Source organism: Henckelia pumila, chromosome 1, assembly GCF_033568475.1.
Source record: "Henckelia pumila isolate YLH828 chromosome 1, ASM3356847v2, whole genome shotgun sequence".
NCBI classification, from domain to species: domain Eukaryota; kingdom Viridiplantae; phylum Streptophyta; class Magnoliopsida; order Lamiales; family Gesneriaceae; genus Henckelia; species Henckelia pumila.
The window spans coordinates 158,306,413-158,332,097 of NC_133120.1; the positions used below are offsets into that span (position 1 = coordinate 158,306,413).

The window sequence follows — 25,685 nt, forward strand, 5'->3', positions numbered from 1 at the left end:
ATTTTCTTCTATTCAAGGATTTTCAAGTCCTGTGAAGGATTTGCTTTTCTAGGTTTTTGTTCATACTATTATTTTCTGTCTGGGTGTTGCTTGTTTAGGCGCAGGAATATTTTTGATTCGTGGGAACTCCAATCTCTGTCATCGGAAGAAGTTTAGAAAATGGTAAATTGCTCGCTAATTTGATGCAGTTACTTTAATTTTCAATTGTTTTGTTAAATTTTCAATGGGAAGTGTGTGCTGCTTCTTGAAATACAGTTGCTGCTTGGGTGATGAACACAGAGGGAGAGACCTTAGGAAGAAGAGTCCTGTTTCTTGATGCTCTTATATTGAGGGTTTTTTTTTTCTTTTTGTGTGTGTGTGTGCCATGAATCTGTTCTAGACGGAGAAAAACTCAATTTCTGGCAGCAGCGGTTATAACTGATTATGTTGTCTGATTTTCTTCACGAAAGAATGACTTTGTGCTTTAGTCGTTGGCTTGTCGTAAAGACTACTACTTGCTATTGCTGCAAAACAGAGGCTCGAAATTATTTGAAGTGAGAAGAGTTTTAAATTTACATGTTTCTTGAGAATTCTTGAGTAGAAGAGAAGTGGCAACTCTTGGTTTTAAATACTGTTGTAGATTCTGGACTCTTGTGACCAGCTAGAAGAATATGGTTGTTGTATTGATTGAATTCGTAAAATCTTGTTGATTTTAATAAGAGCGAGGTAACCCAGTATACAGATTTCTCCCCTGGAGAGTTTTTGCTCAATTTGAAGCCTGACTTCCATGTTACTATTTTGGCTTGATTTGACAATTTTAGGTGTAAAATAGTTTAACCTTGTTTTGGCTGTCAAAACTATTTAGTTTTCTTTGTTCACACTGAAGATATGTTTTAATAACAATACAGTAGCCAACCTAGGGAAAGTGCAAATGTGATTTTTATGAAAAGCTGTCTTTGTTCCACTTTGAATGACTGTATGTAGCTAAAAACATATATATCCCCTGCATATTCTATGACATAGCCCTCCATGCTTCCGTAATAATGCTTGGTCATTCTATATTTTACCATCATCTGGTTTGTAAGTACTTTTCATTTGCATCCGTAAAACATAGGTTTTATTGTCTCTTCATTTATTCCTTTACCATCTGTTAGCTGTTAGAAATTTCTGTGCAGGTTATCTATTGATGGTCCTTGTGGTAGGCTTACCAACCAGCCTTCTTTTTCATTGCAAACAATGGTGCTATAACTTCCACCAACCCTGTTGTTTTCTATGATATACAGAACGTAGTGCATCAACGTGATTTTTTTTTTTTTGTGATCAGATGCATTGCTATAGGCAACCACTAACAGTTTTTTTGCACATAGTTGAATCAAGTGTTATGATATGCTGTTATTCAATGTCTCAGAAATATATGCTCGTTCCTCCGTGGAATTTAAGTTCTGCGGGTTTTCATGTAAAACTTATCGAGTCCATGATTCACCGAATATTTATTTTTTCCAGGCAACCCTTAATGACTCTTTCCTGGCCGATCTTGACGAATTATCCGATAATGAAGACGATCTTCTGGTGAGTCTGCAGCATTTCTCTTCATCTGTGTGACTTGCATACTTGACAGGTTATGACAGGTTATGATGCTAGTTTTCTCATTATGTTCGTGAGTAATCAGATTTCCATTGTGTTTTCTGTTTTACTGCCTTGCTTAAGGCCCTAGGTTGATAGCACTTTCCTTTCAGGAGGAAGAGGATTCTGATGCAGAGCATATGGAGGAAGATGTAGATGGGGACTTGGCAGATATTGAATCACTTAATTATGATGATCTTGATAGCGTATCCAAGCTTCAAAAAACTCAACGTTACACTGATATCATGCAGGTCAGCTTCCATGACGTAACATGAAAGACGTTTTTTAAGTTTTCTTTTTCTTTAGGTTTAACATATTTGTTTGATGCGCATTAAATGTACACGTAAATATGATACTCTGATCCTTTCTTGCAGAAAGTGGAAAATGCACTTGAGAAGGGGTCTGAGAGCTCAAATGTCGGAATTGTATTAGAAGATGATCCAGAATATCAGTTGATTGTTGATTGCAATGCATTGTCCGTGGATATCGAAAATGAAATCGTGATAATTCACAATTTCATCCGTGACAAGTATCGCCTAAAATTTCCGGAGCTTGAGTCACTCGTGCATCATCCAGTTGACTATGCTCGAGTTGTTCAAAAAATTGGGAATGAAATGGACCTGACTCTTGTGGATCTAGAAGGTCTTCTACCCTCTGCCATTATCATGGTTGTTTCTGTTACTGCATCGACCACCAGTGGCAAGCCTCTCCCGGATGATGTCTTGCAAAAGACAATCGACGCATGTGATCGAGCTCTTACTCTAGATTCAGCAAAGAAAAAGGTTCTTGATTTTGTTGAGAGTAGAATGGGTTATATTGCTCCAAATCTTTCTGCTATTGTTGGAAGTGCTGTTGCTGCAAAACTTATGGGAACAGCCGGTGGTCTCTCTGCATTAGCAAAGATGCCAGCTTGTAATGTTCAGCTTCTCGGTGCGAAAAGGAAGAACTTAGCAGGGTTTTCAACGGCAACGTCCCAATTTCGTGTTGGTTATTTAGAACAAACTGAAATATTTCAGAGCACTCCCCCTTCCTTGAGGATGCGTGCCTGCCGGCTTTTGGCTGCAAAATCTACACTTGTCGCACGTGTCGATTCTACTAGAGGAGATCCAACAGGAAAAACTGGGAGAACTTTCCGTGCAGAGATTCATAAAAAGATTGAGAAGTGGCAAGAGCCTCCTCCTGCCAAGCAGCCTAAGCCTCTTCCTGTTCCTGATTCTGAGCCTAAAAAGAAGAGAGGTGGACGAAGGTTGAGGAAGATGAAAGAAAGGTAGTAGTTTTATAATTTCATTGAAAATATGATCGCCGTCTCCATTTAACTTAAATGTAAAAAAAACCTAATGTGATCTCCAATTTTTGTTAGATATGCCATTACCGACATGCGTAAGCTTGCAAATAGGATGCAGTTCGGTGTTCCAGAGGAGAGCTCTTTAGGTACGTATTTCAAACATCATAAATTGCTTCAAATTGTTTGTCAATTATGTCCATAATGATATGTTCTTGTTCACGTGGATTTATTTGTATTGATACCGATTGGGGAAAAAAGGCGAGCAAACAAATCGAACCAACATTCCACTCAGCCTAAAAGAAAGTGGCATGGTGTCTACTTTGCTGGTTGACGTGATCGTGCAGTTTAGGCATTTTATCTATGTTGTGTGTAGTTCCTAGAAAGATTAACTTGTTTGCTTTGATTTTAATCTGATATTGTGATTGATTATTTTTCATGTTCATATTCCTTTATCGTTGGTTTAGGTTCTTGCTAATTTCTCATACTTGGTGATTTTTCTCGTAGGTGATGGACTTGGGGAAGGATATGGAATGCTTGGTCAGGCTGGAAATGGCAAGCTACGTGTATCAGTTGGCCAAAGCAAGCTTGGTACTAAAGTATCAAAAAAGTATACCTTTTCTGCTTAAGTAATGAAGTAGCAAAGTAGTTTACTTTTTCTGCTTGTCTATTTTTCTTTGTTACCCATCCAGAGACTGCCTTTGATGCTAACTAAAGCAGAAGTTCACTTACATGCATTTTGGTGGAAAGGAATTCTAGCTTGGATGTAGGATGAGAAGTTTCTTTATTCAAGTTTGATTCTGATATTTAACAATGGCATCAATGTGTTAAATATTTGGGTGATTTTCTTATCTTTCTCGCATGCATGATTCGATCATCACCTATTTCATTTCATGGACCTTTCTTTTCAGGTTTAAGGAGAAGCGTTTTGGAAGCAGTGGTGCAACTTCTGGACTAACTTCAAGTTTGGCCTTCACCCCCGTGCAGGTTTGATGCTACTTTTAAAAACAATAAGCTCCTATAAGTCAGTCCACTCAAAAATGAATGCAGTGTGTGAAATATGAATGGCTCATACTGTTGGTACTTGGATGCGCTGTGCTCAAATTCACTATACCGTCTGCCTTTTTCAGGGAATTGAACTCTCGAATCCTCAGGCAAACGTGCTTGGTGGTGGAATTCAGAGTACTTACTTTTCAGAAACTGGAACTTTTTCAAAGATCAAGCGGACGTGAGATGCCTCTACGAAAACTATGCTTCCATTTGATGCGATATCTTAGAATATGTATCAAGTACGTTATGGATACTATAACTGTCATCTAGAATGAATTTTTAGCATATGTGCAATGCAGTGGTACCCAGGTGTAATTAGCCTTGTTTAACCATGTTACCAACTTCGTTTTATGGGGATTTTCATTCTCTTCCTCTTATTTAGTTTGGATGTCAATATCTCCCTTTTAAATATTGACGAAAATCTAACGACACAGTTTTCCGGGAATTGTTCTGCATTCACAATTCATTGATTGAAATTCTTATCACAGATGTATACAGTGAAATCAGAGAGGACTGCTTTGGCAAAAACACTGAAATGGCCAGGAAAACTCCAATAAGAAAGAAGTTCGAGATAGCCAAATGCATCTGTTTATTGTAAACCGTCACTGGGAATAGCATAAATAAATAACTTGAGGTGAAATATAACCATTCCTCCTTGAACATGTTGAGGATACTGTAGATCACCTAATATTATTACAAGTTCAAGGTCATCTTACTTTGTTATTTCTCCCCATCCTGGTGACTGCTCTATTTCTCCTTATACGGGGCTGCTAATCTACTCAATGAACAATTACATGCTCCAAGAGTTTCTAATTTGGATTAGTGTGGGAACTTTACAGCATTGTTTTAACGAATTTGAAAACTGCTAAAGATGGTCAAACTTTGTTGTCTGCTGCTTCGCTTTCAACTGCTTCGTCTTGTGGCTTACTTGTTTGAAGTAAAAAGTTGCAAGCATTTACTGCTTCTCTAACAGTAAGGTAAATCCAGTCCCGTCCAATTGTGTCAATGAACTTAGATTTGTCCAGCATCTTCATGACTTCTCCTCCGGGATTAGCCAGTACCAGCTGGACATTATTATGAAACAATATTTTTATGATATTATAATTTATAAGACAATTTGGTGATAGGTATGCGTGAGCAGTACATGAACTTGCTGCCATATGTGGTGATACAACTGTAGAAGTGTGGTGCTTGGAATTATAAACTGTCTTTTATCAAAGAATGAAGGCAACATGCATTATGTATGTTGAATGAAGGCAACATGCATTATGAATTCGGCTTACCTTTATGTATCTTTTATCAAAGAGATTCTTGATTTCTTGAAGCATGCTGATTCCACTTGTATCGATGCTTCCAACAGCTGTTGTTTGATCAACAGTTTGTTAAAGTAGTTTATCCAAGTTCAATAAACAGTGAAACTTCATAGCTGAAATGATGAAAGTACATTAAATGCCTTGAGCAAATTCTTACAACTCATATCCAATATAACAAAATCCAAGTTATTATTTTCTGAATGCTTCTGCTCGTCTTCCTTTTCGTCAATCCATCTTAAGATCCTAAAAACACAACGAACGTATGTGAGATAATGGTCCACATTCATAAACTTAACATGAGCTAACAAAGAAGTTTAGGTACCTTTCTCTTAGGTAACTAGTGTTGGCAAAGTAAATTGGAGCATTTATCTGAAGGATGAGGATTCCTGAGACTACATTTGCCTTTGGGTACTGTTCAATGCTTCTATAAATCATGGAATTAGGAAGGCGCCCGATGACAGAAGTCCTTGGTCTTGCAACAAACAGCAGTATTCGAAGGATTGATATTGCCACCTACAGTGAGCATGGACGACTCTTGAATATCATTATCTAATTTTATGACAAAAACCTGAATATTTTCTTGGTCTTACATACCGCAGTTATTAGCCCAGTTAACACACTACCAAAGACCACGCCTGTGAAAGCACTCAGACACACGATAAAGTCAAACTTGTCGACCCTCCAGAGGTGTATAGCTGCTTTGTAGTCAATAAGACCCATCATTGCAGCCATTATTATGGAAGAGAGCACCACCAAGGGTGTGTAGCGGAATAACGGAGTGAAGAATAGCAAGGTTAGCATCACTGCTGTTGCCATAACAATGTTGGAAACAGCAGTCTTGCATCCTGCATTTACATTTACTGCTGTCCTTGAAAATGGTCCTAAAAGACAGAGAACTTAGATTAGCCTACATAATAAGTTCCTTTTATTTTCGAGGTCTAGTCGACAAAAGCGTGTACCTGTAGTTAGGTAGCAAGAGGTGCAGGAACCTGCGATATTCATCATTCCAATGGCAATCATCTCTTTATTTCCATCTGTGTTGTAGTTCTTTAATGTTGCAAAGCTTCTTCCAACTGTTATACCTTCCTGAATATTTATCATATATATCAATACATCATCACCCTTAGTTCACTCATTGTCAAAAAAAGGAAAGTTATCTCCCTTTTTGTGGATTACTTCTTTGAATTTCTTTCTTCATTGTTGCATCTAAATTCAAGAATGTTATTATTATTATTTTTTTAAGAAATTCAAGAATCTTATTTTATACACATATAATTGTGATCAATAGAAGCTTCTTCAGAACATGGGATTGTGTAGGGCCAAACGGTCTTGATTGCGTCAATTAATGTGTAACCCCAATCAAGACTCTTTCCTGCTTCCTTCAGCTCAACATAGACAGTGCTGGTTTAGAGCATGTTGCATGACATGATGCGTTGTATGTGAGTAATACCATTTTAGAACTCGTGTCACGCCTTTGGCAGGCAGCGGTTTCACATTAGAGACTTAAACGTAATAGGTTTATTAGAGACTTAAACTTAATAGGTTTAAGGTAGTGTTTGAGAGAGCTTTTAGGAAGCACTTCTCAGCTTTTTCTAAATAAAATTTTGAAATTTTGGGATATTTTGTAAAAGAAAAGCTGAGAAGTACTTCTTAGAAACTCTTATCTAAATATAGTTCTCTTATCTAAATATAGTTCACTGGCAACACGCAGAATTATTGACCCATCATGCCGATGTGTTGCTACAAATGCATAAGGTGGAAGGTATTTTTTGCAACTTACCGCAAGGCTGACGACACCGGTGATGACTCCAGTCTTAATCGTGGCCATTAGATGTTGCGATCCAAAAGCCAACTCTGACAATGACTCTCGATTCAGCCCTTTCTCGAGCTTCCCGATCTGTAATATATATCATAGCCCGTAAGTATTCCGTCTCTTGTAGGTACAGAAGCAGAGGCAGACCCGGTAAGAATGAAAATTGGTCAACTCCTCAAGTTCTCACATAGTTTCTTGGATTTCATCACTAACTTTGACATGCGCAAGAGAAATTAACTCGAACTTACGACTTCGACGCCATGCCTCTCTGCATGGGTGAGATAAACAAGAAGGCTTCCCAAGATAACAGATGCCAAAGGTGCCAAAGCATTTATCCAGAAGAATACTGATTTCCTCCTACTCTGTTTGTTTCACAATGTATAGAAATTAACAAAAGACAAGCACTATTATTCAAATAAAACACAAAGAAACGAGAATCATTGGATCACATACAAAGTATCTTGTGGTGAGAAGGAAGAAGAGGAAACAAGAACCAAGAACTCCACTCTCCCATCTCCACTGCATCAATCACCCAACACAATTCACAAATGATCAATAACATTATACCTAAAACATACAATATCTCTATTTCAAACTAATAAACACTTTCAAGCCACACACAACTGATTGAGATACACGAAAGGGCAACGTGAAATTGCGAGAGTGAATGGTAAATACCATGTGTACTTGGGTAAAGATTGATTTCATGACAGATACAAGGTCGGCTTGATGAGTAAAGTGAACGAGCCCAAGAATGGCCTTCAACTGCTGCAAGCACACAACTGTGGCTGCTCCACCCATGAAACCCACTATTGTTGCATGTGACACAAAGTCCACAACTAACCCCAGCCTGCAAAAATCACAAGATCTCATCTATGAATCAATTCGGCCCGTCTCATGAGTCCGGGGATGTGACTAATGCTTTCGACATTCAGCGAATCGAGTAAAGAAAAAGTGATGACCTTAGAAAGCCTAAAGCAGCTTGAAAAACACCAGCAAAGAAAGTTGCTGTGAATACCAACTGCATATACAGCTTCATGTTCTCATGAGGATCAACTTCCTTCCCTAGCATCGAAGTCATTAATAGCGACGGAACCGCCACAGTTCCCACGGCCATTTCCCTTGAAGTCCCCAACATGGCATATATCAGTGGTGGCACAAAGCTCGAATCTGCACAATGTCATCTATATTTGAACTCTTCATGATATGCATATACATAAGGTTACAGAATGGTAAGTTCTTTTTTTTTTTGACAAAAAATAACATAAAAGAGTTGAATTTCATGAAGACTTACAGAGGCCAATCACAGGAGGCAAGCTGGCCAAACCAGCATAACTAATACCCTGAGGCACTGCAAGACTAGCAATCGTGATTCCGGCCACGAAATCAGCTTTGAAGAACTCCAACTTGTAACGCGGAGCCCATTCGAGTATGGGCACGAAATACTTGGAGCCCAGCACGAGTTTTCTTGAAAATGGCTGCTTCCTGAATTGCTTGAAGGGATCATCCGGGAAAAAGGTCTCTTTCAGGGCCGATTTCAGTGAATGGAGAAAGGGCTTTGGCGCGGGAATTCCTACTTCAAACCGATGCTGTGTGTCAATCTCTTCGTTTCCCATTGATCAGTGAGATATATTAATCTGTGAATGAATGCAAGTTTCCTTTTTTTTTTTTTTTTTTTGTTTTGAATATTTGTCGGTTGATGAAGATTGGAGATTATGAACTTGGTGAAGCGGTTGTCCGGTTGGGATTGGTATGCATAAGAATGTGCAAGATTTGCATGTTGAGCGTGCAGAGGAGGAGAGCTGGAAGGATATATATATTCAAGTGTTATGTGCCTCGTGACATGTACGCGTTTCGTTACAAATATGATTATCCATTATTTTTGAAATTATGAAATTATCTCACATACACGGGTGAAAAGATTTATTTATTGAGATAGTTTTATAACTTAAATTATCTCACGAACACTAACAGAAAGTCTCTTTATTGAGATAGTTTTGTAACTTCGAAAATAATGGTAACCAAATTTGTATGCGTATGAATATGATTTCGGCTATACATATATAAATTTCAAGCTAAATCACTTTTGCAATTACAAAATTATCTCACATCCATTATCTCTTCATGATAATTTTATAAATTCAAAACTGACTAACCGAACAATACACTTCTCTTCTAAAAATATATGTTTTTTTTTTAATTTAAAAGTAATGATTAATTATAGAAAATATGAATTTGTAGTAGTCATATCTTGAATAGGTGGCATTCTTCGATGTATGACCTGAAAAGTTGATACCACATCTGGAGTGTTTTTTACGTTCTACACATATATGAATTATGATGTGACCAAATTTTAATATCTTGATAGAAAAACGAAAATTTTAATGATTACTCATAAACTGTGAGTAATGATGTGGGCATATTTCATGTGAGTAGTAACTGTAAAAGGGGGGGTTCGTCTCCCATGACCCATCGATCCCGTCAATTTGGAGATCCGGATCCTCTACCGTGAAACTGTGAAAGAAAAACAACACAAGATACTGTGCATTAAATAATATTCTGTAATTCATATCATAGGATTAAATAATTAATTAATTAATTAATTACACACATAAAATATTGAAATCATGCCAATCAACCCCGTCAATTTGATGGGTTGGAAAATTTTCGGCTCGAATATTTTACAAATGAAAAGTTTAGGTGAGTTAACTTAAACTAAATTATATAAGTTATTATAAATAATATATCTTTCAAAATTCATCGAGCGATTGCAATGTATAAATCATTGTAAGTAATATATATATATTTTAAAATTTATCCATCATGGATACATAACATAACATACGCAAGAGTTTGAATTTTTTAAAAAAATTGTATTTTAAATCGAAAAGTGTTTACCTGCTGCTACTGGTGTGTTGTCACCACCTCTTGCAACATCGTACTTGAAATTTTGGTGATAAACAGGTTTCCCTCATATAATGATTAGAGATATTGGCACGTGGAAGGAATCACAAAATTCCAAGTTCGAACATTTTGATAAAAACTTGTGAAACTTGCGATTTTTTTATTTTTTATTTTCAAAAATTGGGATTAGTGTTAATCAATAACTGATAGTCGATACTCGTGCTAGATTTAATAGTAATTGTAACGTATATAGAATAATTTATTGGAAAAAATTTATCGTTTTATCAAAAATTACAATAATAATTATTATGTTTTATGTATAACTCAAATCTTATAAATAATAAGACAACTCAAACTCAAGTCTTGTAGCAGAAGTTTTCATCCGCACGTATATCAAGTTAATTGATTCAAATGTTTTTATTTTGTATGTTCGTGTATTAATATATGAAATGAAATCAAAACTAAACATTTTGAACTTAATACCAGTACTAAATTATTTTTAATTTGATATCCACAAACAATACCTTAAAACTACATATTTATAAAACAAAAAACATAGGTCTGATAAATATAATAAAAAAAAGTTTATAAAATTCGACCTATATATATCAATATATTATTCTCATGATTGATTCCATAGTTGAAAGGAAATATAGGATTCCTTTTTGGATCTTTGGATTTGTAGATGGTCGAACAATTAAAAAGGATAACATGAGTCGGGTGATTTTTCGGTATATCGTAATAAAAATATTGGTATGAAAAAAATTTATATCAATACCGATAGCGAAATTTTGAAATTTTAGTAAGGAAAAAATCCATATTAATACCGTATAGATACCGAAAAAAATTCGGTATACCAAAAAAATGTCTGTACATCGAAAACATTTTGGTACGGTATGCCAAAAATTCGATATTTTGATCCGGTGTGCCAACACTTAACATTTTCTAGATCTCTTACTATCTCTTGCTATTCTATTAAAGATATGTGTCTCATCCTAATTTGGTACGTTGATATGACCTTTTCTAATTTTCAAATAATTTCCTACTATTTTACGGTAACGTCGATGCTACCCCCAGGGTAGTGCCCTGAGGGTGGCGTGACGGATCATGATTGGCCAAAATCAGTGAGCCTCACGTGAGACCCACTGATTTTGACCAATCATGGGGTTACACGTTGCCCACAGGGTACCGCATGAACAAAACCCTATTTTACATATAAAAAAAACAATGAAAAAGTGGATAATAATCATCGGTAAAATTCACATTTCAAAAAATAACTTCCCATATCCATTTTTTTTTTTATGTGTGCAATTTTTTTTTTCTCTCCCATTACTTAGCATTAGGGGTGAGCATTCGGTTAATTCGGTCAAAAACCGAACTGAATTAACCGAAACCGAATTAACCGAATTATTTTTTGGCTAACCGAACCGAACCAAATTTATGCTAAAACCGATTTAACTGAACCGAAATAAAAATCGGCGAATTAACCGATTTTTTTAAAAAAATTATAAAATAAGAAATTTTATAAAATTAATAATTGAAATATAATTTTTTTATCATTATAAAAATATATTAAGCTTAAAAAATTAAAATAACAAAAATTAAGTAAAATATTAAATATAAACACATTAAAAATATATTATAAATTATATATAAGGCCTAATAAAAAAATTTAAAATTTAATTATTTTATAATTCGGTTAACCGAATTAACCGAATTTTCTTTTAAAAAAACCGAAAACCGAACCGAAATAATCGATTTAACCGAAATTTTCGAACACAAAAACCGAATTTCCATATTAACCGAACCGAATTTCCGAATTAAGTCGGTTCGGTCGATTAATTCGGTTTAACCGAAATTTTGCTCACCCCTACTTAACATTGCCTTTCTCTTTCTTAGCAAAACAAAATGAGAAAATCAAAACTAACTGAATTTTTGAAACAATATATATGAAATATGTTTAGATTAAGCATAAATGCATTTACCACATTTTTTCGTCACGTGTGTGCCAATATTGCTCGTATAAATAAATGAAGAGTAAGTTTTTTTGTCATATCTCACAGATTTATATCCATGAGTGATGAGATGAGTCGATCCGATTCATATTTAAAGTGAAAAAGTAATAATTTTAACATAAGGAATAATGTTTTTTCGTTAATCAGATTAAATATAAAATCCGTCTCACAAAATTATATCGTGAAACTACCTGGTTATAAGAACGTTTGTGATAAATGAATCCTAGCCATATGAAACCGCTAACACATGTGATTCCTAAATAAAAGGTTCGATTATAGTGCAAGGATTTTGAACTAACTTTAGCATTCATCATCATTTAAATTTTAAAAAGAAGCAACTTATTATTATTATTATTATTATTATTATTATTATTATTATTATTATTATTATTATTATTATTATTATTATTATTATTATTATTATTATTATTATTATTATTATTATTATTATTATCATCATCTTAATTAATTTCCTAGTTCGCTAATGTGTCACCAACTTTGCCGAAGAAGAAGGTTGGCAAATTCTACGAAAACTACAACCTTCCTCGTTTATTAGAACAGTGTTCATATTTTTTTCTATACCTATTTATTAAAAAAGAACCTTGGAAAAATTGTATGGTCTTATTGGTCTCTGGTATGATGCCATAAACTTAATCCTAATTTTTATATATATCTATTTACAAATTTCAAATTATTTGAATAAAAAAAAAGTGGGAAATGACTGATATAATCTATATGCACTACAAGAAAAATGCTTATCAACGGCTAAAAACCATTGTCATAGGCCCCTAAAAACTGTTGTTAAAAGCAGTGTTGTTAAAAGTGGCGCTCATAGACAACGGTGAAAAACTGTTGTCTTTTGGTCTACGACAACGGTTTTGCAACAGGTTTTCACCGTTGTGTTCTTGCACATTCGACAACAATTTGACAACAATTTTAACTTGTTGTCTTTGAGTGATATAGACAACAGTTTTGCAACGTTTTTAAACCGATGTCTTTGGATGTAATAAACAACACTTTTACAACAAATAAAAACTGTTGTCTTTTTTGGTTAAAATACAAAAAAAAAAAATTTAAAATTAAATACACAATTTTTTATTATTATAAATCATTTAAGATATAAAATTCAAAAACAAAATTTAATACACAATTTTTTAATATTTGAAAATAATATTTACAAAATTCTACAGTTGAATCATTAAATTTGTTGGAACCTTTTCCAACTCTTCCTGAACTTGGAACTTCTTGTCCTCCATGGATTCCAAGTTCTTCGGAAGCCACCTTCTCTTCAAGACCCCTCCGCTGATTTGTGCCCTTTTCATGTTTGTTCTTTCCTTACAATCCAGTGAATATGTGGGATCTTTCAAGGACCTGATTGTGAATATGATCATGTGTGAAAGGAATTTTATTCCTTGAGTATTTCGGGCCTAATTAATTGAAAATTATAAGATTTTGCTTTCTAGACAAGTTAGGATATTTGGTAAATATTGTGTGTATATTTTCGAATATGTTAATGATATATTTGCCAAAATTTAAATTAGATCTTGATAAGGTGATTATTTGACATAATATAATTCGATGTTATCAAGATATGATTTATAAATATTTGATAGAGTTTATTTCCTACTAAAACTTTGTTACCTATTCTTGTAGGACTTTATCTAAGGAAATCTTCAAAGCTTGGATGATTATCTATAAAAGAAGATTTCCACGCACAAGAAAAGAGACGCTTCAGACGATAATTCTCTGCGCAAAGACTGAAGAATTCCATTGAAGAATCTGAAGATATTTTGTAGTCATCGTTACTACTTGTCCCCGTGTTGCCGTTCGTGTTGAAGACATCATAGACAACACTGTGGGAATAGTGTTGTTCGAAGATCTTTACTGTCTCTTCTATTTAGGCTACGGGAGTTGCATCCAGTTTCTTTTATACCTTGTCATATTTTAGGATGCAAGTTTGATTTCTCAATGTGTTGAGAAATTTAGAATTTAATGACTTTTCGTAAAATCACTAAGATTATTTTGTAAGACTGTTCTTACGTTTACTAGTGATATTTAGCCCTAAGGCACCCGCACGAGTTTTTATACTCGTGCAAAAGTTATTACTTGAGTTTTATTTAAGCTTTAAATTTTCGCTGCACTGTGTTGTCTTTGGTGTTACGACACGAAGTACAACACTGCCCTATTTTACATAACAACCACGTACACCGTTTATTTCACGTGGTATCAGAGCCACCACTTGACTTTACTAAGTGTGTTCCTGGTTTGTGTTACAGGTTAGTTATGGACACTCCGTACACAAGTGCAATTCGTCCACCTATTTTGGATGGAACGAATTACGGCCCTTGGAAATTGAAGATGAGCATGTATATTCAATCCATTGAGTCCAGGGCTTGGCAACGTGTTCTTGATGGCTGGACACCACCTATGAGAGATTATGATGTTCTAGGACCAAAGCCAAGATCACAATAGACAGTCGAAGAGAATACTGCGGCTATTTATAATGCTAAAGCTCTTAATGTTATGTTCACTTCAGTTGATATGAACATGTTTAATTTAATTGGTACTTGTATTTGTGCTAGGGATGCTTGGGAGAAACTACAAACTCACTGTGAAGGCTCGGCAAGTGTCAAGAAGACAAGGATGCTTCTCATAACTTCAAAATTTGAAAAATTGAGAATGGAGGAATCATAGACCATCATGGAATATAATGGAAGATTGAAGAGTCTTGCAAATGAAGCATCTATTCTCGGCGATCCTATTTTGAACGAGAGACTTGTATCCAAAGTGCTTCGTTCGCTTCCCAGAAGATTTCACACCAAGGTTTGTGCTATAGATGAATCCAAAGATACATCTATAATGGGTTTGGATGAGTTAATTAGTTCTCTTCGCACCTATGAGATGGAGTTGGAAGCTGAAGATGACTCGAAAGGTAAGTCTATTGCTTTTCAAGTATCTAATAATGTTTACAATGATTTTGCTAAAGTTCAACAGGAAGTAAAGGATTCTGATCTTGAGGAAAATTCTATTGCCTTGATCTCGAAGAAATTTACTGATTATCTCAAGGTAATGAAAGAAAATAAGGATGTGAAAAGTGCACAATCCTCAAATTTTCCTAGACTGCCTACTTCAGAGAAGCCTCAAAATCCTGCTGCTACTCGAGGACCTCGTCAAAGGTATGATAGTAAGGTTAAGTCCTCAAGCAAAAATTTTGATAATGTTCAATGCAGGGAATGTAAGGGATATGGCCACTATGCTTATGAATGCGCAAATCGCCTTCGGAAAGGTATGAATGTTTCTCTGAGTGATGATGATTCTGAAGAAGAACAAGAAAAGTTTGAACAGGCTGATCTAATATCTTTTACTGCTTTACTGGAGAGTAAGAAAAATTTTCAGATCAATCCTCTCGGTGTTGGCTCCGGTGTTGCCACACCTAGACGCAACACTATTCAAAAATCTGTTTGTTTTGTTACTTCTAACCTTGATAATTTCAGTAATCATGAAGAACAGGTAGATGATCCTTATACTCTGGAAGGTATTCGAAAACTCTATGAAGAGTTGTACTGTGATTGGAACAAGAGGAATCAGTTGAACACAACTCTTACAAAAGAGAATACTGAATTGAAAGCTGCTATGGCTAGATTGGAAATTCTCTTGAGTAAGAAAGATCTCGAATTAGGGTTGCTGAATTCTGATCTTGAAAGAGCAAAAACAACACTTGATAAATTTAATTCCAGTTCGAGCAAACTTGATTCCATTTTGACTATGGGTAAGAATGATAAGTTTGGACTTGGTTTTAAAGAAAGTGTTTTTGAAACTGGTGAATCTTCCAAAACACCAGTGTTTGTGAAGGAAGGTAATGATTTTTTGAACCATCCTTTAACTGCCTTGAAAGGTAAGAAACCCATTGTTGAGAAAAATATTTCTGTCCCAAAGTCGAAACAATGGAAACGTCCTTTTGTGTGTCATTATTGTCTCAAACCTGGCCATATCAGGCCTTTTTGTCAAAAGTTGAAGAATGACTATGTTTTGTGGGAATCTAAGCAAGTGTTGTCCCCCGTGTTGCACAACACTAAGAGCAACACTGGCAAAAAGAGGTCCACTGTGAAGAAAGTTTGGGTTCAAAAGCCTGATATCAGATGTTTTGTTATTTATACTTCTTTGAAAGCTAATACTGCAGGTAATTGGTATTTTGATAGTGGAAGTTCACGACACATGACAGGTTTGAAAGATCACCTCACTGACTACATTGAACAGAATGGTGGTAAAGTGACCTATAGAGGAGGTGCAAAAGGAAGGATTGTTGGCAAAGGAACACTCAATGTGGAAGGGTTTCCAAAGCTTCACAACGTCTTACATGTTGAAGGACTTAATGCAAATTTAATTTCAATTAGTCAAATGTGTGATGATGATTTGCATGTGAAGTTTGATAAAAATACTTGTGAAGTTTTTGATAATGCTAATCGTTGTGTTATCACAGGTACACGATCAGTGGATAACTGCTACCAACTAGGTGAAGAATTGGCATGTAGACACTCAAAGATTGATGAGTTTAGTCTATGGCACCAAAAACTTGGACATGTGAATTTCAAGACCCTAAAGAATCTGAGTAAGTTTGAAGCTGTCAGAGGTCTTCCAAATCTAAAGACTGGTGTTCCATATGTTTGTGGTGCATGCCAAAAAGGTAAGCAAACCCGTGTTGCACATCCCGTGCTACAACACTGTGGGACAACACGGTGTCTTGAACTTTTGCACATGAATTTGATGGGTCCTATGGATGTCGAAAGTTATGGAGGTAAAAAGTATTCTTTGGTATGTGTTGATGATTTTTCACGTTTTACATGGGTAAGGTTTCTTAGAGAAAAATCAGATACTTTTGATGTGTTTAAGAAGTTGTTTACCAAGATTACTAACTACATACTTTGACTGTAGCAAGAATCAGAACTGATCATGAAAAGGAATTTGAGAACTCATCTTTTTCTTCTTTGTGTGATAAGAAGGGCATCTCACAGGAGTTCTCATCCCCAAAAACTCCTCAACAGAATGGAATTGCTAAAAGAAAGAATAAGACGTTGCAGGAAATGGCTAGAGTGATGATGAGCTCAAAAAATATCTCCAAAGGATTTTGGGCAGAAGCATTGAACACAGCGTGCCATATTTCCAATCGGGTTTATTTGAGAAGTGGTTCTTCAATGACTTCCTATGAGATTCTCATGGGAAAGAGACCAAATCTTAACTATTTTCATATATTTGGCTGTGTGTGTTATGCTTTGAATGATAGAAATCACCTAGCAAAATTTGATTCCAAGAGTGATAAGTGTTTGTTCCTTGGTTATTCTACTAATAGTCGTGCATATAGGATGTATAACCTTAGGACCAGAACAATGATGGAATCCATTAATGTTGTTTTTGATGATGGTGCAGATCTCAAAGGAAAAACTGCTGAAGATGATGTTGAAGGCTTGTTGGAAATTCCTCCCGAAGAACACAGTGTTGTCCCAGATGTTACAACACCAAACACAACACTGGTTCCTTCAGAAATTCATGAGGAAAATTCCCAAAATAATGAGGAAGCTGAAATAATTACTGAAAAGAACCTTTCAAGCAAGATACAGAAGAATCATCCTTCATCACAGATTATTGGAGATGTGCATGGAACAAGGCAAACTAGAGGTAAGGACAAAGTTGACTACCGCAAGATGGTTGGTTTAGTATGCATGAGTTCCGTGTACTCTCAGGTAATGCATTCCTGTTTTGTCTCCAATATTGAACCCAAGAATGTCAATGATGCTTTGAATTATAAATTTTGGGTAAATGCCATGCATGAAGAACTTGAGAAATTTGTCCGAAATGATGTTTGGTTTTTGGTTCCACCACCTGATCATGGTAATTTTATTGGTACAAAATGGATTTTCAAAAATAAAACCGATGAATCAGGAAACATCATTAGGAACAAAGCAAGGTTGGTTGCTCAAGGGTATACGCAGGTTGAGGGGGTTGATTTTGATGAGACCTTTGCTCCTGTTGCCCGCATTGAGTCAGTCCGACTATTGCTAGCTATTGCATGTCATATGGGTATAAAACTTTATCAAATGGATGTGAAGAGTGCATTTTTGAATGGTATTTTGAATGAGGAAGTGTATGTGAAACAACCCAGAGGCTTTGAGGATCCACATCACTTGGATCATGTTTACAAGTTTAAGAAAGCACTCTATGGTTTGAAGCAAGCTCCACGAGCATGGTATGGTAGGTTGACCGAGTATTTACTCGAAATTGGCTTCAAACGAGGTGAAGTTGATAAAACCCTTTTTATTCAAAAGGCCAAAGGTGAAATTCTTATTTTTCAAATATATGTGGATGACATTATCTTTGGTGCGTCTTATCAAAAGAATGTTGATAATTTTGTTGAATGTATGTCTTCTACTTTCGAGATGAGCATGGTAGGAGAGTTAACTTTTTTCCTTGGATTGCAAGTTAAGCAAACAAATGAAGGAATTTTTCTTTGTCAAAGTAAGTATGCAAAGAACTTGGTGAAAAATTTTTGCAAAGAGAATGTTAAGAACATGAAAACTTATATGGGCTCGAGTGAAAAATTAGGAAAAGACAGTGTTGCGGCTGGTGTTGACAACACCATGTATCGCAGCATGATAGGGAGTCTTTTGTATTTGACTGCTAGTCGTCCTGATATCATGTTCAGTGTGTGTTTATGTGCTAGATACCAATCTGATCCAAAGATAACCCATTTAAAAGCTGTTATGGGAATTTTGAAATATGTTTCGGGTACATTGGACTTGGGATTGTGGTATACAAGGGAAACCAACACTAACCTTGTAGGTTTTAGTGATGCCGATTGGGCTGGTGATGTGAATGATAGAAAGAGCACTACGGGTGGGTGTTTTTACCTTGGCAATAATTTGGTCTCATGGTATAGTCGTAAGCAAAATTGTGTGTCACTTTCGACTGCTGAATCTCAATATGTGGCAGCCGGAAGTTGTTGTTCACAACTTTTTTAGATGAACCAAATGATTGAAGACTATGGTTTTAAGAGTGAACCCCCCATTGTTTATTGTGATAATTCAAGTGCTATTGATATATCAAAAAATCCAGTTCAATACTCACGCACAAAACACATTGACATTCGTCATCACTTTATGTTATGGATTAAGCCGGAACGATCATGACGATAATAATTGCGGAAAACAATCAACAAGGACACCAAGATTTACGTGGTTCACCCAATATAGGCTACGTCCACGGAGCTGCAGTAATATTTATAACCGGAGAAATATTACAAGTGTATACAAAACACTATATCTCACCACACCCAAACCCCGAGTATTACCGAGAAATAATTCTCTAACTCACAAGAGATCTCCGAAAAAAAAACACACTCTTTTTTTTCTCTCTCTTTATTTTATTCTCTCTTTGTTAATACAAAAAAAAGAGAAGAATGAGATACTTTAATCTGCCGAATGAGGAGCCTATTTATAGGCAAATTTGGCTAATGAAATGAGGATGAAAAATAGCCACGTTGAGCTCTTGCAATTTCCACAAAAGCAGTCTAGTCAAAGAAAGTTTGCTGCATGTATTCTTTGACTTCACCTAACATTTCTCCCACTTGAAGATTTGATTTCAATCATGTCTTCACACAGTCAATACAGCAGCTCATGCTTCCTTTCTTATACTTGCAGTCTAACTGAAGTCGAACATAACTTCAGTTTGTCAGTGGTCACCGCCTTTGTGAACATATCAGCTGGATTTCTGCTTCCAGGAATCTTCTCAAGCATCAAGATTCCATCCTCCAAAACTGATCTGATGAAATGGTACTGAACTTGTATATGCTTCGTCCTTGCATGATAAACAAAATTCTTTGCCAAATGAATAGCACTTTGACTGTCACAGTGTAACGTGCTATCTTCAAGCTTCTGACCCAACTCCTCAAGGAATGATCTCAACCATATCATCTCCTTGCTAGCTTCTGTCACTGCAACATACTCAGCTTCAGTAGTCAAAAGTGCAACAATCTTTTGCAACTTGGACACCCAGCTTACTGCCGTACCACCTAATGTGAACACATATCCAGTAGTACTCTTTCTGCCATCTAGGTCACCACCCATGTCGGCATCTACATAACCTTGTAAGCCTGAATCTGAATTTCTGAAGCACAGAGATGAACTAATAGTACCTTTCAAATATCTGAGAATCCACTTCACTGCTTCAGTGTTGTTTTCCTGGATTGCTCATAAACCTGCTCACAACTCCTACTGTATGTGCTATGTCTGGTCTGGTGCACACCATTGCATACATGAGGCTTCCGACAGCAGATGCATAAGGAACCTTATTCATATAAGCATGCTCCTGCTCCGTCGATGGTGATTGAGCTTTGGTTAGTTTGAAATGACTAGCCAAAGGAGTACTAACCGGTTTAGCTTCATCCATGTTGAATCTGCTAAGCACCTTTTTCACGTACTCTGTCTGAGATAACTTCAAGACTCCGTTCACCCTATCTCTCAAGATCCTCATACCAAGAATTTGTTTTGCAGCTCCCAAATCCTTCATTGCAAATTCCTTTGATAACTCTCTCTTGAGTTTATCAATCTCCTCCAGACAAGATCCTGCTATCAACATGTCATCCACATATAGCAGTAGAATGATATAGGAACCATCAATCTTCTTCACATAACAACAGTGATCCGCCTGGCACCTCAGGATACCTTTGTTATTCATGAATCCGTCAAACTTCTTGTACCACTGTCTTGGAGCTTGTTTGAGACCGTACAAGCTCTTCTGAAGTTTGCACACCATTTTCTCTTTTCCTCGTACTTCAAATCCCTGTGGCTGCTTCATATAAATTTCTTCATCCAAGTCACCATGAAGAAACAACGTCTTTACATCCAACTGCTCCAGATGTAAGTCTTCCTTAGCCACTAGTCCAAGTACTGTTCTGATAGTGGTTAACTTAACCACTGGAGAGAAAATCTCGGTGTAATCAATGTCTTCCCGCTGTTGAAAACCTTTCACAACAAGTCTCGCCTTGTATCGCTTGCTACCATCAACTTCTTCTTTGATCCGGTACACCCATTTGTTGTGTAATGACTTTTTGCCTTCAGGAAGTTTCGTCAACTTCCACGTCTGATTGGATGACAGTGAATCCATCTCATCTTCCATGGCTAACTCCCACTTGGTTGAAACATCATTTTGCATCGCTTCTTCAAAGGTCTCAGGTTCACCTTTATCAGTCATCAAAATATAGTGAAGTGCAGGGGAGTATTTCTGAGGTGGTCTGATTGTTCTTGACGATCTCCTGAGTTCAATTACCGGAGTTTGTGGGTCAGGTTCTTGTGCAGTTTCTTCTTCCTGGTTACTATCCTCCGACTCATTCATAGGAATATCAATCAATGGTACTTCATTTGACTTCTGGACTTCAGGACATTTATCTCCAGTTGGAATGTCTGAGTTGTCCCTGTACAAAACTTGCTCATTGAAAATGACGTCTCTGCTCCGAATGATCTTTCGATTTTGGTCATCCCAGAACCGATAACCAAACTCATTATCTCCATAACCAATAAAAAAACACTTCTTTGATTTCGGATCAAGTTTTGTTCTGTTGGCTGAATCGATGTGAACATATGAGAGACAACCAAACACTTTCAAGAACGAAAGGTTTACTCCTTTGCCGCTCCAGACCTCCTCTGGTATTCTGCAATCAAGTGGTACTGAAGGTCCTCTGTTGATCAGATACGCTGCAGTGTTAACTGCATCAGCCCAGAATGATTTCGGCAGTCCAGCGTGCAATCTCATGCTCCTGGCTCGCTCATTCAGGGTCCTGTTCATCCTCTCAGCTACACCATTCTGTTGAGGTGTACCAGGAATGGTTTTATCCATCTTGATCCCATTCTGTGCACAATACTTCTTGAACTCAAAATCTTCATATTCTCCTCCGTTATCAGACCGTAAACACTTCACCTTCAAGTTGGTCTCATTCTCCACCATGACTTTCCACCTCTTAAAGGTCTCGTAAACATCAGATTTATTTTTCAGAAAATAAACCCAAACCTTCCTGCTCGAATCATTGATAAATGTGACATAATATCGTGAGCCTCCAAGGGATGTCACAGGAGATGGCCCCCACACGTCAGTATGAACCAGCTCCAACTTTGCTGCTTTCGGTTCTCTACCGCCTTTCGAAAAGCTCACCCTTTTCTGTTTTTCAAAAACACAACTTTCACACAGTTTGTGTTCGACAGTTTTTAACTCCGGTAGCTTCCTTTTTGACATCAGCATCTTCATTCCCTTCTCACTCATATGTCCAAGTCTACAGTGCCATAGACTTGAGTTAGCTCCAGCATCAACAGCTGCTAACATATCTCTGCAATTGAAAGTCATGTACAGGGTTCCAGTTTTTGTTCCTCGAGCAATAATCATGGCTCCTTTGCTCACTTTCCAAGAGCCATCATCAAAGGTCACTTTATGGCCTTCGTCATCGAGCTGTCCCACTGAGATGAGATTCCGGGTCAACTTTGGTACATGCCTCACTTTGTTGAGCTTTCAGATGGATCTATTTGACATTTTCAAACTGATATCACCAATACCAGCTATTTCCAACGGTTTTCCATCAGCCAGGAAAACTTTTCCATAATTACCAGCAGTGTAATTACTAAATACCTCACGATCACCGGTGGTATGAAATGAAGCTCCCGAATCCATAACCCATGAATCAACTGGGCTTTCCATGGATAGTACTAAGGCATCATGTACATCCTCAGTAACAGCATTTGCATTATTCTTGGGTGCTCTGCAGTCCTTTTTCATGTGGCCAGTTTCACCACAGCTCCAACACTTCAATTTCTTTTCAAAGGTATTTTTGTCTTTTCCAGTTCTTGATTTAGATCTGCCACGCCATCGGTTAGATCTCTTTTCTACACTCCTGCCTCTGCCCCTGTTCTCGAGATTTAGGGCAGATGATTATGTCCCTTCACCCGAATCCATCCTGCGAACTTCTTCACCAAGGATTCGATTTCTGACATCATTGAATTGTAACTTTCCCTTTCCAGCAGAATTGCTAACCGCTGCCCGCATCGGCTCCCAACCATTTGGCAAAGACGCCAAAAGAATAAGTGATCGAATTTCATCATCAAATTTAATTTCAACCGATGTTAGCTGGGAAACAATCGTGTTGAATTCATTGATGTGTGCTGCCACCGAAGCACCTTCCTCTATCTTCAAGTTGAATAATTTTTTCATGAGGAACACTTTATTATTTGCTGATGGCTTCTCGTACATGTCCGACAAAATGGACATCATCTCCTTCGTGGTATTTGCCTCCGCCACGTTGTGTGCCACGTTCTTTGTTAGGGTCAATCGTATTACCCCTAACACTTGTCGGTCAAGAAGCTCCCACTCATCATCCTCCATATTTTATGGCTTCACCCCGGATAGAGTTGATGTAGCTTCTTTCTATACAGATAATCTTTAATCTGTAAGCGCCAGAACGTGAAATCTGTACCATCGAACTTATTGATTCCCGGTCCTGATCCGTCATTTCCGGCCATCGCTTTACCTGCCTTAATAAAATTTCAAAAAATCTTTTCTGATGTGGAAGATCAGACAAAGCTGCAACCACAGAGCATACTCAGAATTTTAAGAAATTTTTCACCAAGGCTCCCGAACACCGTAACAGCTTTGATACCAGTTGTTATGGATTAAGCCGGAACGATCATGACGATAATAATTGCGGAAAACAATCAACAAGGACACCAAGATTTACGTGGTTCACCCAATATAGGCTACGTCCACGGAGCTGCAGTAATATTTATAACCGGAGAAATATTACAAGTGTATACAAAACACTATATCTCACCACACCCAAACCCCGAGTATTACCGAGAAATAATTCTCTAACTCACAAGAGATCTCCGAAAAAAAAAACACACTCTCTTTTTTTTTCTCTCTCTTTATTTTCTTCTCTCTTTGTTAATACAAAAGAAGAGAAGAATGGGATACTTTAATCTGCCGAATGAGGAGCCTATTTATAGGAAAATTTGGCTAATGAAATGAGGATGAAAAATAGCCACGTTGAGCTCTTGCAATTTCCACAAAAGCAGCCTAGTCAAAGAAAGTTTGCTGCATGTATTCTTTGACTTCACCTAACACTTTATTTGAGATTTGGTAGAAAAAGGTATGATTCAAATGGAGTTTGTTGGAACCAATAACCAATTGGCAGACATCTTTACTAAAGCATTAGATCATGAGAGATTTTCAACTCTTTGAAGGTCTCTCAGCATGTGTGCATTATAATCTCTTGCATGTGTTGTCTTCGGTGTTACAACACTACCGACAACACTGTTGTTTTTCTTGTCATGCATTTTTTAAGGTTTTTAGACATTCTGCACTCATTCTGTTTTTGTGTGGTGTTTAAATCTCTGTTTCGTTGATTCAATCGATGCCAAGTTTTTCTGCAAACTGTTATTGAAACACACTGGCCCTTGCAAAATAGACTCTGACTAAACCACTAAGTAGTTGAGGGATGTACGTGTATTCCATGTTCTTGTTCCATGTGAAAGGTGGTTTCGCAAATTCAGTGTCATAGTCTTTTATGAAGTTTGTTGACCAATGTCATAAATACGAACTTTATCCAAATTAGAAAAAAATGGAAAAAGCTACCTAATTGAGTCCAATGAAGACTGTTCGATTAGTGTGAAAGCTACCACTTCTGAAATTTTCTTTATCAAGGGTAATCAAGTGTGTATGTCTCAAATGCTTTTTGAAAAACTATGGTGTTGGAGTTGATGTTGGCAACACGAGAGGCAACACTACACTCGTCAACATATTGTTTTGCTTGTGATTGCATTTTTATTTTATGTTACACTCTGTTTAGGCATAAAATAGGCCATGCATATGCATTTTTGCTCATAAGGTTCTGTTGTTGGGTAAGGTTCTACATAGACGAATTTTTGATGATTTACCCTATTTACTAAAAATTGAATTTTAGTGATTGATTTTTGGTTCAGTGGAGTTAGGCTGATGTGGAGGTAATTCTGGAATATTTGGATTGAAATATTTATCTCAGATTATTGCCTTAATTATGGGATACTATCTCTTTAATCTCGGTTTTTAATTTTCGACCGATAGGAAAGTTACCGTTGTAACTGGAGAGAGATCAGGAATAAGGGTAATTATGGGTTTGTTAGGATTTTGTTACCGTTTGAGATAAGGATTCTATAAATATATTTTTTATAATCATCGGGCATTATCATCTTCTCTCAATTCTTTGTTCCCGATTGCTTTTCTCTGCGAACCCTACCCTTCTCTCACTCTCAAATTTTCGTTCAATGGCAGGATTTGATCCACAGGATATTCGAAGTGAGATGGGCCACAAAGAGCCTGATGTTGCTGCCGGTGTTACAACACCAGAAAACCCATCTTCCACTCCTTCTCTGCCGATAGTTCCAGTACCCATGGAACCTGTTCCTCTTGCTGTTCTCATTCCTGGAGAACCAGGGAACGCAATTGATGTGGAAAATCTTTCTGATTTCTCCGTTTTGAATAAGGTGAATCCTGTTTCACCAATGGCTCGCCGATCAAAAAGGCAGGCTGGATACAACCCTGATTTTACTCAATCCAAGCGTTTTTACAAGGGTCCACGCATATCTATGGCTGAAGAAGACCGCAGCTCCGGTGATGATTCTGACGATGCCAACTATGAA

At 36.8% G+C, this 25,685-nt stretch overlaps 3 protein-coding genes across 7 annotated transcripts; 2 read left to right on the plus strand and 1 right to left on the minus strand.

Annotated features, from left to right (window-relative positions):
- Nucleotides 1–4,562, plus strand: LOC140890364 (U4/U6 small nuclear ribonucleoprotein Prp31 homolog). Of its 5 annotated transcripts, XR_012152404.1 has the most exons (10): nucleotides 1–162; nucleotides 1,155–1,177; nucleotides 1,483–1,548; nucleotides 1,716–1,853; nucleotides 1,977–2,869; nucleotides 2,963–3,033; nucleotides 3,392–3,494; nucleotides 3,796–3,871; nucleotides 4,015–4,173; nucleotides 4,423–4,562. XR_012152404.1 is itself a non-coding variant. In XM_073300397.1 (9 exons), the coding sequence occupies exons 2-9, from the start codon at nucleotides 1,216–1,218 to the stop codon at nucleotides 4,114–4,116; spliced, it is 1,452 nt and encodes a 483-aa protein (XP_073156498.1). In that variant the 5' UTR covers nucleotides 1–162; nucleotides 1,155–1,215; the 3' UTR covers nucleotides 4,117–4,285. The 5 variants fall into 5 exon arrangements, 4 of the variants coding, with proteins under 4 accessions (XP_073156498.1, XP_073154604.1, XP_073157211.1 ...); XM_073300397.1 differs by lacking the exon at nucleotides 4,423–4,562 and having other exon boundaries at nucleotides 1,155–1,218; nucleotides 4,015–4,285; XM_073298503.1 differs by lacking the exon at nucleotides 4,423–4,562 and having other exon boundaries at nucleotides 4,015–4,285.
- Nucleotides 4,563–4,809: 247 nt separating this feature from the next.
- On the minus strand, nucleotides 4,810–8,763 carry LOC140889747 (sulfate transporter 3.1-like). The gene is made up of 12 exons (XM_073297688.1): nucleotides 8,355–8,763; nucleotides 8,023–8,230; nucleotides 7,739–7,910; nucleotides 7,514–7,579; nucleotides 7,309–7,422; nucleotides 7,028–7,144; nucleotides 6,207–6,333; nucleotides 5,842–6,128; nucleotides 5,570–5,760; nucleotides 5,405–5,490; nucleotides 5,218–5,294; nucleotides 4,810–4,998 (listed from the first exon to the last, which is right to left on the minus strand). Exons 1-12 carry the CDS (start codon nucleotides 8,674–8,676, stop codon nucleotides 4,810–4,812), a joined length of 1,956 nt encoding a protein of 651 aa, XP_073153789.1. The 5' UTR covers nucleotides 8,677–8,763.
- A 5,916-nt stretch (nucleotides 8,764–14,679) lies between these two features.
- Nucleotides 14,680–19,575, plus strand: LOC140874306 (uncharacterized). The gene is made up of 9 exons (XM_073277580.1): nucleotides 14,680–14,911; nucleotides 14,966–15,155; nucleotides 15,210–15,715; nucleotides 15,821–16,159; nucleotides 16,202–16,372; nucleotides 16,460–16,774; nucleotides 16,912–17,050; nucleotides 17,339–17,717; nucleotides 19,471–19,575. The coding sequence occupies exons 1-9, from the start codon at nucleotides 14,680–14,682 to the stop codon at nucleotides 19,573–19,575; spliced, it is 2,376 nt and encodes a 791-aa protein (XP_073133681.1).
- The last annotated feature ends 6,110 nt before the right edge of the window (nucleotides 19,576–25,685 follow it).